We start from the raw sequence: 12,792 nt of genomic DNA, 5'->3' as shown, positions 1-12,792 counted from the left end.
ATTCAGGAACTTAAACCAGAAGCCTCTGAGTTTCCTAGGCACCTGCACATTCCAGAACCTCGCAACTGGTCTGAGAAGGAGAAGGTGAGGAACTGTAACTCTATGGAATAAAAGCAAAATGCTGGACACAGATGTTGTGGGAGCTTGAGTCTATTTGCCGGGAGGAATATGTGCACACTCACTGCTGATGGAAATTTACTTAACAAATGATGGAAGGAGAATGAGCCCTCAGTGAAGGGAAACAAAGTCTTTGTTCAGATGCCAGCTACTTCCAGTAAGGGAACAAGAGAGAAAGTCAGCTCTGCCATGGCTAACACTTGGGAAGGGTGAGGAGTGCCCTTAGGAAGAGTCCTGTACACTCAGGTTTCCCTGCAGCAAGGCCTCTCTTCTTTTTCTCCCTTCTCTCCATGCATCAAATTGCCCCTGAAAGCAAAGGAGATACTTTGTTTAGCAGTTTCCACCCTGATACAAATGCAATCTGCTGTCACAGCCCAGGGATTAGTGTCCTGAGATGGGATTATATTGTAGCCAAACAGGAATTGAATGGGGTGGGTATGGAGTGTCAAAAAGAGCAGTGACCCTTTTCTTGGGAAGCGTTAGAGCCAGACATCAATCTGTGGTCATGACATGACCAGGCCTTGATGAGACTTGTGCATGGAGACCTCGCCTAAAGTTCAGCTGAAATAAATCTTTAAGGCCAGGACCAGTGGTGTAAGAGCTGGGTGGATGATCCCTCATGGCTATTGGCACAGGGCCTCTGCTCCATGGGAAGAGAAGACTTTCATCAGTCTGCATCCCCGCACTTCCTTAACACACAAGCTTGGGAAACCTGCACCAGCAACCGCTTTGCCTCCATCCTCCCCAGGGTCACAGGAAAAAGACAGTTTGATGTGTGTGTTTCAAATGCCCTTTCCCTGGTGATAGGTCCAGCACAGCCGTGCACTCACACAACCGCCCCATGATCCATGTAGGGGTGCTGGCTGGTTCCTGGCTTGATGAGGACCTGTTGGGGGTGAGGGGCCGATATCCACATCTCTGGTTTGCTTTGCCCAAAGTTGGCTTGGGTGATTAGACTGATGGCCTCCTGACGTCAGATGAGATCCGTTAAAAGGTATTTATCTCAGGCTTGGGCCAAAGCTGTGGGAGAGATTAAAAGAGATTGAGGCCAAGATAATCCCCTTGCAGCATCCCACTAAAGTGGCTGCCAAAAGGCACGCCACCAAATCTTCTGCCACCCCTAACCCCTGTGCCCAGTTCTGGTTCCCCCATACAGAGCCCAGTTTGCTGCCCAGAGAGGGGGTGAGCCTGGCGCTGCCATTGGTTTTCCCTCGGCAAGGCCACTGGGAGTGGCACCATCCCTCTTCCCGCCATGCCCAGCACATGAGTGGTGGCACACTGTCGCTGGGAAAATGGGAATTCCAGTGCACTATGAGGTGCAGCAAGCCCTGCCCCAGTGGCTGGTTAATCCTGGCCTGTTCTGGCTAATCTGCACTTTATTAGTTGCTGATATGAACAGAAGGAGTCCAACGCGCCCATGATGGCTTCTTTCCCTTCAGGAGCAGCATGCTACTCTCTCTTTTCACCCCTCCCCATCCCACCTGCTTTGCATTACGTCCCAATCCGATTTCCCCAAGTCTCTGGTGTCTGATTTAATTTGCCTGACGCTGCTCCTGGAATCAGCCCTCCCCTAGCCCCTCCCGTCCACAGCCTTCCCATGGGGAAATCAGTCCTGGGAGAGGCTGAGGAGCAGAGCAGAAGCAAGGGACTTGCTGTGTGGACGCGCTGGACCGAGTGGACACCACAGAGTGACAAGGGGCTTCTGACTGGCTGCGAGCCGTGTCTCAGCAGGAAAAAGAGGCTGTGAGGGTCCCGTCCAGGGGACACCACAACCCACCTCGCTCTACAGATCCCGGTAAGGATGCTGCATTCTTGTGATACCTGAGGTCACCTTGGTGAGCCCGGCACTTGGGAGCCTGAGTTTCTTGGTGTGGTTTTATAGGGAGTCTTTGTACAAGGGCTGATCCCATCAGAGGATATGGGAGGGAAGATGATGGTGGGAAAGGGATTTGGGTTACCACTGAGATGTCTTTACAACAATGACAGGTTTTGCACCGGCATGGGGTTGCTTGTTCTCCCCTTGGCAGGTGAATCTCGCCAGTTTCCAGACTGGAACAGGGGGGTTACACTTCCTCTGAGGGACCTGGTACTCACTATGGTACACAGTCCTGCACTCGTGGTGCACCTCTGTGCTCATCTCTTTGCAGCTGACTGCTTTTCTGAATGGAGAAGGAGCCCTCAGAAAGTAAGGAGCAGAGCAGGGTAATTTTACCCTGGCCTTTGATCTCCATCACAGGGGAGAGGGATCATCTCTGTATCTGGCTCTGCAAGGAGCCCAGGGTCACCAGGGCAAGCATGTGAAGCCCAGCTAGGGATTACACAGAGACCCAGGACTGCTACCTATTAATATTCAATCTTCCCTCCTGCACCTTTCCCTTTTCTACCTACAGCCCTCCTGAAGAGGGACCACTCCCTCCCCAGGAAGGGGAAAGCTACCTGGAGGATAGGGAATAAGGCGGTTCACCTCCCTTTTCTTCCCACCCATCACTTGTGCCCTGATCCCCACAAGAGTGATGCAGGTGGCTCGGTAGGACAGCCCCTGGGGTGCAGGCTGGGCCCCAGCCATGGCATGGTGCAAGGGATGTAGCTGCTGTCCTGAGAAGTCATGGTGTGGCAGCAAAAGGTGGATGATTCCAGATCTCCATCATCCTCACAGCATGGTAGAGGCATTTGGTCTGCTACAAACAGACACCCAAGGGCTCAGGATGGGTCTGGTTGCCCACAGACAGGAGCGCTACAGCAGGTGCCTCCTTCAAGCATGTCAGGGAAGGCAGGAGGGGAAAGGACTGTCATGTCAGAGGGCAGAAGAATGAAACATGGTTTCTAAAGCCAAGAACTGTGAACTGGATGAGCACAGCAAAGGCAGAGCTCAGAAGAGGGCTGGCTTGAACTGACTCTGGACCAGTGCTGGTGCAAAGATCCTCCTGGCAGTAGCTCTTTGCAATGCAGATGGTGGCAAATTGCTTTTCCAAAGGTACCTAATGACTTGGTTTCCTCTATTGCTTAGCATCCGCATGCAAGAGCCCTGACTTTGAGAAAGTATTGAGTGTGCACCATTTGGAAGCCTTTCCCATTAAAACCAGGCTGGGCAGCTAACATAAGAGACCATGAGCTGAGCTGTGGATTCACAACAAATGTGCATCCCTAGGGTCCCACTGGTCATGGCAGGAGCATGCCTTGGCTTGACTCCAAGCTCCATTCCCCTTTCCCCTGTTCTTCTCCCATTTGGTTCCCCCATTTCCTGTCCTAAATGTACATGACCACGAGGAGCTGCTCTTTCGCATCCCCACCATAGTGCTTCTGGGAGGCAGCTGAGGACCAGGTAACTCACTCTTCACAACCTGCAGCGGGATGTGACGGCTGGAGGCGACAGGCAAAGCTGGAGCTATTATTATCGCTCATCTGTGGCTCCTTGTCCTTGTGAGGCTGAGAACAATTCCCAGCTTCATTTAGAGTGTTCCCCCAGAGGGATTTAAAGGTTTGGACAGAGTCCTGAACCTGAGCTGCACCTTCTCTATATTTATCCCTTTTTATCCATCCTCAACATCAGGCCCCTTCCCTTTTATCTGTCTGCCGGCTCCAAAACCCCTTGTCTCATTGTGCATCTTCACAGAGCGGGAGCCTGTGAACTGGTGCTCCCATGGTAGTGCCACAGTTGAGAAACAAACACCCAGGGAGGGGAAGAGCACGATGAAAAAGGAGGAGAGAAGTGAAGAAGGCTGGGGTTCTGAGGTGCCATGAGGAGGATGTGCAGCCAGCTTCAGGTGTGGCGCAAGTTGGAAGGAAAAGAGAACAAGGCTCCTCTCTTCATGCAGGCCTGGGTGAGCAAAACCAGAAGTCCACAAAGACAGGTTAGGGCGGGTGGATGGACATCTCAGATGGCCAAAGGTGTGTAAAATAACAGCCTGGAGAACCGGTAGACCAAGTAGTTGAGACTAAGAGGAGACAGTCAGAGGGAAGAGGTGTCCCAGCAAGAAAAGGCAGTGCAATGCTTAGGGTTGATGGAGGGAAAATAGAGAAAGGGGAAGGTGTGGACCACGATGGTAGGACTGTTCTTTGCAGGGTGGCTGGAAGTTCAGGTTTGCCACTTAGTGTGTTGGTAGGCAGTGACCAGAGCTGGATGCAGTCTCTGCAGCTTGACTGTACACTGAAACTGAGGGGCAAACACCACAAGATAAGGAGGATGCTTCCTTCCAGAAGGCCTTCTGAAAGCTGAAAGGCCTTCCCCAGCATCTCGCTAGTCTGTTACTTAGCTGAGAGGTGGTGTGAGATGCCCAGCCCCTTCCCAAAGGATAAGTGCGTGGAGGTGAGCTTCTATGTCCAGCATCACTCAACCAGGTGCAGCTATGCATCCTTGCTGTTCTCTCATTGTTGTTCTGTCTAAAGGAGGGAGAAAAACAACGGTGAAAAGGGCACAGCTCGTGTGCTGGTCTGTCCCCATCCTTCAGTGTCTCTGAGGCACATGCCTCTGGGCTCTGACTGCAGCCCTGGGCTCCTCTCCTGCTCCCTCGCCATGTGTTGGGGCCAGCATCCACATCCAGTGCATGGGCAGGGGGCAGGCAGCGGTGCTATGGCTCTGTTCGGGCTTGAGGGCAGCAGGTACAAGCCTTTCTCTGCAAATATAGCCTGAAATAGCTTTCTCCTGGAATAGGATCATGCTTTCCAGGAGCTTTAAAGGAGCTAGGGGAAATCTGTATCCCCCTGTATTTCCCAAAGTCAAAACCATGCTGCAGGAGTCATTAACCAAGCAGAAACTCGCTCTGCCTGTAGGAACAAAGCAAAACCACGGAGACATTAGGGGAAGGGATTCTGGAGGAAAAGTCAGAGACCTCTATGAAGCAGCAGGCAAAGGTGGGACCTGGGAGATACCTGCATAAGCTTGCCCTCAGCAAGACTGCAGCCTGGCATGGCAGGACCCAAAATCCCATTGGCTGGAAGAAATTAGGCCTTCACACAGCAGGCCAGAGGGGGATGGAGGTGTGTGACCCACATGGATTAGGAGAAATGCTGTAGCTGCTGCTGGAGCGTTTCTTGGCCTTGGGGCAAAGCGCTGGTTCTAATGGTGAACAACATGCAGAGCATTTCTGGACACTCACACCTACCCAGGAGAAAGTTTGAAGCAATTAAAGACTCGATTCGGCTACAAGAGTGGGAGATGCTGGAATCAGTGGGAAAGTTTTAAGTGCACACAAAAGAGAGGACAGAGCTGCTGTGTGCACCTGGATCTTGGATACGGATTGCAGTTTTTGTTCACTGCTCTCTGCAAAAACAGATCACCTACACTCTGTAAACAACCTAAAAGGACTTAGAGAACAACAGACATAATAGAATGCAGTGGCTTACATGGGAGGAATGACTAAGTGTGCTCTGCAGTCTGGAAAAGACATGGATGAAGACAGATATGACAAAGACCTGTAAAATACCAAGTGATGCTGAGGTGAATAGAGACTAGTTACTTGCTGATTCTTCCAACTCAAAAGCTAGGGACCACCAAGTGGAACTAGTGCCTTTTGGGGAGTAACAGAATCAATTTTCTTTGCAGAGCCTGAGGGTACAGAGGATGCTAAACTTTGACATGGGCACAAAAATTGTGTGGACAAATGTCATGGAATGGACTCAGTCGGAGATCAATGTGATCAGACAAAAGCCATTTATTGTAGAAAACTAACTCTTTATATACTATTTCTTAAAGTTGTTTGCACTAACTTGGCCCATTGTGATGGGATACATATCTTCGAGGCCCTTAACAACTAATATATAATTGGTTAAGCACAGGTGTGAGAACCTGACCTTCAAAGTTTTCCAACAGTCCTCAATTTAGCAAATTTTAGTAAATTCCAGCTCCTTCTTATCTTGCTGGGATTTTTACTCACAGTGCCTCACTCCCATCCTCCTTCACATCTAGGTGTCCCTTGGTTCATGTCGAACTCCACGTAGGCACTTGCTGATCTGGGTATGTGGCCATTCTTTGCCAGAAAATCATTCACAGACAAATAAATAGAAGAAAATTCCATCAAGGACTTTCAACTAATGCTGCCTCTAACTTTGGACATCAATGAAAACCTGGGGCTAGGAAAGCAGGAGAAATACCGCTATCTACTTATGTAGATCCTTACAGACCCTTTTCCCTTGATGGTCAAAGACCACCCCCCAGGTGGGCACTGCCTGGTGATGCTTTTGCCTAGGACAAATGATCTGAGATAGATCCAGGAGGAGGAGCCCTGTGGCTGAGGGGGACAGCTAGGCCATGGTCAGGGGCAGCTTGGCCACGAACAGGAAGAAGCCAATGAGGCAGACCCAGAACTTGGCAGGGCTTGGGATGGAAAGATTAAAAACAAAGAGGTGAGGGGACAAGTGTGGCCAGAACCCCCGTCAGAAGCTCTAGAAGTCTTCAGCTTCTCAGTGTTTGTGTAAGCAGGATACCAGACCAAACGGACCTTTGATCAGGCCAAGTACAATCTTGCTAAAGGCTTTGATCAGTTACAGCACATTACCAAGCGCTCAGGCAAGAAATGGTTGCACAGCTTTTACTAGAGGTGCCTACGTTTGCATAACTGAGCAGTCACATCAGTGCCCTTTCTATTTCACATCTCTCTCCCTGGATTTGTATCCCCAGAATCGAGGCTGCCCCACGCGGAAGAGCCACCCCTAGGTCAGAAAGATGGGGGAAATGGAACAGATGAAGCAGGAGGCTGAGCAGCTGAAGAAGCAGATTGCGGTAATGTTGGCAACAGTCATGAAACTAAGAGGGTGTCTACCCCCTGTCCAAGTTGTCCTCCTCAGCCACAATGTGGGGTGGTGCTTTCTCCATCTATATCCTTGAGCTCCTGCAGTTCTGCACAGACCTTTAAGTGCTGATAGAGATCATCATAGCATGGTGGGGGGAAGAAAGGGAAAAGAAGAGAATGAAGAAGGGACACTACAATGGTGAGAAAGAAGTGGCTACCAGCATTGTGTCTGCATAGGGCCAGAGTGTAGTGTGTCCCCAGGACCTCTGTTCTGCCAGCTGGGAGGATCCATGGAAAGGGTGTCCATCAGAGCACTGGATGCTGAGCAGCTTTTAGCTCACCCTCCTGATGTTTGACTGGTGCCAAGGCACTCTGGTCACAAACCAGGATTTCCCTGTGCTGGCCACAGTCAGAACACAGCAGAGCAGCAGTTCCTACTTGTAGCATTCCCTAGGCCATGCCCCTGCATTCCATATTGCCATCATTACACGGCTTCTTTCCTGACCCCTCTGCTCTTGTCTCTTCTCTAGGATGCCCGGAAAGCCTGTGCAGACACAACGCTTGCTCAGGTAAGGACAGAGCTGGCCGGGCATGTGAGGGTGTAAGTGTGTCAGCCAGCACCACTCCAACGGGGACTCTCTCCAGTTGGGAATGGAGTTAGGAGGCAGTGATGTGGGAAGAATACAGCTCCTGCAAGTCCAAGGTGAATTCTTCCTCTCCCCCTGTTTCCTCAGATCGTGTCCGGCGTGGAAGTTGTTGGCCGCATCCAGATGCGGACCCGAAGAACCCTGCGTGGGCACCTGGCCAAGATCTACGCCATGCACTGGTCCACAGACTCCAAGTGAGAGACATGCTGGGTGCAGGGCAGCACATGGGTGTGAAGGGCAAGAAGGCTCTGAGGAGAAGAGACCTACTAACATGATCTTGTTCCTCTCTTACAGACTTCTGGTCAGTGCCTCTCAAGATGGGAAACTGATTGTGTGGGACACATACACAACTAACAAGGTAGGAGTCAGATGGCTGCAGCAAACCAGGATGCTGGAGTGGGTCCCCTTGGAGCTAATGCCCTTGTTCTGCTCTCTCTGCTGCCAGAAGCCTGACATGGTTTCTTGTCCTCCCAGGTTCATGCCATCCCTTTGCGTTCTTCCTGGGTCATGACCTGTGCCTATGCCCCTTCGGGCAATTTTGTGGCCTGTGGAGGCCTCGACAACATGTGCTCCATCTACAGCCTCAAGACTCGTGAAGGCAACGTCAAAGTGAGCAGGGAGCTCTCAGCCCATACAGGTGTGTGTGCTCCCTGTCTGCAGCCTGGGTGCCCTCTGCTTCCAAACCTTACTCCTGTAGCTCTGCCCCATTTCTCATATTTGCTTGTTCCCACCTCCCAGGTTACCTGTCCTGCTGCCGATTTCTTGATGACAACAACATTGTGACTAGCTCTGGAGATACCACATGGTGAGTGTTACGTTCTGCATCTGCATCCCAGTGATGTGATCTCTGATGCCTAGAGGCCAGTGCAGAGCTTTAGCTCTATAGCAGTCCACTAAGGACTAATTCCTCCTACACATGGAGGCCACACAAAGCGCCTTGGGAAGCCAGATCCATTCTTCCTCCCTTGGCAGAATGTGCTTCTTATCCCAGTGGAGGACATGTCAAAATGCAGGTCTCTTGATGAAGTAGTAAGGATCATGTTGTCAGCTTTCACAAAGCACGGTATCATGACAGAAAACACAATCAATTTATGTGGAAAAACCTCTTGACTGAGGATGAGACAGGATGTAGCATTTCCATCAGAGATCAAGGTTACACTGAGCTTGTTTGCCTGGCTGCAACATGAGATCCCAGCAAACATGGCCCATGCATCCTATGAGTGTGGATACAGCAGACCTTTGTCACATGTTTGCCTGTGGAGTCTTCTTAACCTTCTCTCAGTATTTCCTTCAACTGTTGCAGTTACGGGTATGGGGTCAAACCCCCCAGCCTTAGTCTAACTCTGCTTTGGCAAAGGTATGACTAGTAACAGCTGTGAAGACATCTCCTGTTGTATACAGCTGACTCCAAGGATGCCCTCATTTTCCCATGCTTAGCCAGACCCATGGCTGCCCTCCTTCTGTCTGTGAGTGCGGCAGCTCTTTAGCCCATTTGAAGCTCTGTTCTGCCTGGGATGGCTCTGAGAACCTCTCTCTTCTCCCACAGCGCGCTCTGGGACATTGAGACAGGGCAGCAGAAGACGGTGTTCCTGGGTCACACCGGTGACTGTATGAGCTTGGCCGTCTCCCCAGACTTCAAACTCTTCATCTCTGGGGCTTGCGATGCTACTGCCAAACTGTGGGACGTGCGAGAGGGCACCTGCCGCCAGACCTTCTCAGGGCACGAGTCTGATATCAACGCCATCTGCGTACGTATGCTGGCTGCACAGTGCTGGGAAGGCAAGGAAAATGGACCAGCTCTGAAACCGGGTCTTGAGACAAGGTGAAAGAAGCTGTCGTAGTCGTGTAGGGAACAAGGGTCTCAGGAGACCTTCCTTGGCCCCATGATCCAGACTGAAGCAGGAAGAGCCTGAGTTCACTGAAGTTTGGAGGCTGGCTCTTCCTGGGGAGGTCTTCTGAAGATTAAATCTTCACAGGAAGCAGAACAGACGTCTGGGGGCAAGTATCGCCCTCAGAGGAAAGGATTCAAACCAGAGCCCTAGAGGTGGCAGGACAAGGAACATGTTAGTTTAATCCCATGTGGCTAACCAAATGAGTCTGCCAGCTTCCTGCAAAGTCTGTTGGTTGAACCACCCTTCACTGGCTTCAGTCAGTACAGATTTTCTCACCTCTCTCATGGCTACTCTGCCATCCCCACAATTTTCTGCCATACCTGCCACTGAGGAGCCCTTCTTTGCTCCTTGTAGCAAGGAAACAGAAGTGTGTATGAGAAGGTTGGGGTATGAGGATCAGAGGAAGGCTCTCGTAGCTCTGAATCATGTCAGACCCCATCTGGTAAATCATGGGTGGACACTTGTCAACCCCCAAAATAGCAGCTGGAGTTAAAGAGACACTAGTGTCCTTCCTCAAGACTATAGCATCTTGCAGTAGCTCTAGCCCCTAGGTCATTTGTTTTCTCAAGATGGTATGGCTTTACTAGATCTTAGGATAAGATCTCCCCGTTCAGCAGACTCAAATTTTACAATCCAGTGTTTTGTCCCACTGGGTTTTCCTACCTCTGTGGCTTCTTGGTGGTTAACAGGGAGGTGAAGAGGTGAGGAAATCTGTAAGGCACAACCTAAATAAAACCTGGTGTGTGCCCTCCTCAGTTCTTCCCTAATGGTGAAGCCATCTGCACCGGCTCCGATGATGCCACCTGCCGCCTCTTCGACCTCCGGGCAGACCAGGAGCTCATCGTGTACTCTCACGAGAGCATCATCTGCGGGATCACATCTGTCGCCTTCTCCCGCAGCGGGCGCCTCTTGCTTGCTGGATATGATGACTTCAACTGCAACATCTGGGACTCCCTGAAAGCAGAGCGTGTGGGTGAGTGGCTCCTGAGGGTGCTCCTTTCATTCCCTGCAAGGTTGTCTGCACCTGCCAAGGCAAGGAAGATGCCTTAGTCTTTTCTAAAAGGAGTACATCCTACACTGACTGCAACCCCACAAAGCTTCCTCACACTTAAAGAGCACACCATAACTAATACAGCTCTCTTGTGTAGAACTCTTTAATGCTAAGGAAGTCATGCGTGTAAACAATGTTGTTTCAGGGGGGAAAAGAGCATTAGGGTTCTTATTACCTACAACTGCTCACAAACACCAGTAGAATTTCTTACTTTTTCCCAGCCTCTGCCTTTTGCCAGTTCCAGCTGCTCACAGTGCCACTTGGTGGCAGGGCACCAAGATGAGTATGAACTCAAGCTTCCATCCGACACCTTTGGGATGCTCATACATAGAATACACCCAAGTGCAATGTTCTTTCAGATGTGGTCCCTAGCCTCTGAATACATACAATGCAGCCTATGCAGAAATAACATAGTTATTTCTCAAACTTATCAAGGATGCCACATCCTTTCTTAGTCCTACCATTGCTCCAGGCTGAAAGCAGTTGTATTAGGATTCTGCTAGTCAGACCTTCCCAAGAATACTGTTCTTTGGCCAGTCCTATGGGTGGGTGGTGGTTGTATGCCATGCACAAAAGTTCTTCTGCATGTTTGTTCTTATTAGCCACATACCGATCATAGCATGTCGTGTAACTATACACAGGGGTGTAGGTACACAGCTTACAATGCATGTTCTCTGTATAGTCAACCCTTTCATCAATCCCACACCCCATTTCTTTTCCTGACCTCTCTTCTTCCCCCCCATAGGAATCCTTTCTGGCCATGACAACAGAGTGAGCTGCTTGGGGGTGACAGCAGATGGCATGGCTGTTGCCACTGGCTCCTGGGACAGCTTCCTCAAGATTTGGAACTGAAGCCAGAAGCAGAGAGGGAAAGAGCAGCGGAAGCATGGTCCACAACCAGAGCCCATGTAAACAGCATTGTCAGCTGAGCACAACAGAAATGCCTACCTATCACTCCCGCTTGTCTCTAGACACAGGTCGCTTGTAGGGGTCTCCCAGAGTGAAAGGGAAAGGAGAGCTTGGGGAGGGGGAGCTGGGGAGCAGGAACACACACTGGCCCTTCTCTTCACCTCTAAACAGGCCCAGCAGCTTCCAGCCTTGTGCAGGTTTGAACACCTGCAAAACACTGTTCATTGTATCTCAGGACTTTACATTACAGTTCAGGCACACTGTGTCTTCCTTCAAACATCTCTACCTGCATCAACACTCATCCTTCAAAGGGCCCCTCATCCAACACCTCTGTCCCAGACTTAGCTCTACCTGTGCTTCTCTGTGCAGCTGTCCTGCATCCCTGCAGACAGCCTCAGAGACATACTGGGTTTGAGAATTCTATCAGACAACCTCAAACAAAAAGCTAATGTAAATTGGGCTCATTTTCCATTGGGGAAGACTTAGCTCAAATCTTATCTATGCATAATTGAGGGAGAGTAGCCCTCAGGCCTGCTGGAATACCAGGAATCATTATATTCATTCTTATTTATTGTCTGCTTCTTGCTGTTCCTTCTCTTTTTGCCTCACCCCTGCATTGTGTGGTGACCCTGTCAAACCAGTAGCCATCAGCCCATGTTCAAGTCTGTTACAGACCTCCATAGCCCAGGCAAATAAAGCTCACATAAGCACAGCAGGCTGTGTTCTTTCCATCACTGCAATGAGCTACTGTAAACATAACTTTCTTCCTGTGAATACTGTCTGCTGACCCCATCCAGAGAACATCTCATCCCTTCACCTTGCTCTTCCTCAAAGTGCCCAGGGGTGGGTGCTCCTCAGCGATGTTTTCAGTTGAGAAGAGGCTGTTAGTCCTGACTCTTGCTGCCCTAGAGCTGAAAATGTATCTTTGCACACCTTGTAGATTTGAGTTAAATTATAAGGGACAGGCATCATATTCAGCCAGCCCCTATTCTACTTGTTTGCTCATGCCAACATCCTGGGGTCCCAAAGCTCTGCAAGGGAGAGTTGAAAGTCAAGAAGGTATAGCGACTTATCTACAGAAGGTCAAAATATTAACCCATAATACCAACTCATCCTGTTTTGAATCTGGCAGTACGCTATAGTCCTTTGTATGCATTAGTTTCAGGCCAGTGTAGGTGCAGCAGAACTCTCGAAGTGACACTAGTCACCTGCACAGAGCTGCAGTTTCCCAGCTCACTCTATAGTACACACGTTCATGGTCAGACCTTTCCCAGCACAGGTCCATGCTGGTGTGTTACAGGCAGGGACACAGCTGAGTTTCAAGGCTAATATAACCTGACTTTCAAGCCTGTTCCTGAATCTTTGTCCTCAAAGTAAACATTGCACTGGGCAACTAAGGAACTCCTACTGTCCTATGAGGACATAGGTAGAGTCAGCAAAGATTTAAT

General features: G+C 50.2%; 1 protein-coding gene across 1 annotated transcript; it reads left to right on the top strand.

Moving 5' to 3' along the window:
• Positions 1–6,778: 6,778 nt before the first annotated feature.
• Positions 6,779–11,287, top strand: GNB3 (G protein subunit beta 3; the record flags this gene model as incomplete). The annotated part of the gene is made up of 9 exons (XM_080613635.1): positions 6,779–6,835; positions 7,376–7,414; positions 7,580–7,686; positions 7,787–7,850; positions 7,967–8,129; positions 8,231–8,297; positions 9,039–9,240; positions 10,141–10,357; positions 11,181–11,287. 9 exons carry the CDS (start codon positions 6,779–6,781, stop codon positions 11,285–11,287), a joined length of 1,023 nt encoding a protein of 340 aa, XP_080469761.1.
• Positions 11,288–12,792: the final 1,505 nt, after the last annotated feature.

This window comes from Psittacula echo, assembly GCF_963264785.1.
Source record: "Psittacula echo genome assembly, chromosome: 3".
Lineage (NCBI taxonomy): Eukaryota > Metazoa > Chordata > Aves > Psittaciformes > Psittacidae > Psittacula > Psittacula echo.
This window is presented reverse-complemented; position numbering and strand designations above follow the sequence as displayed.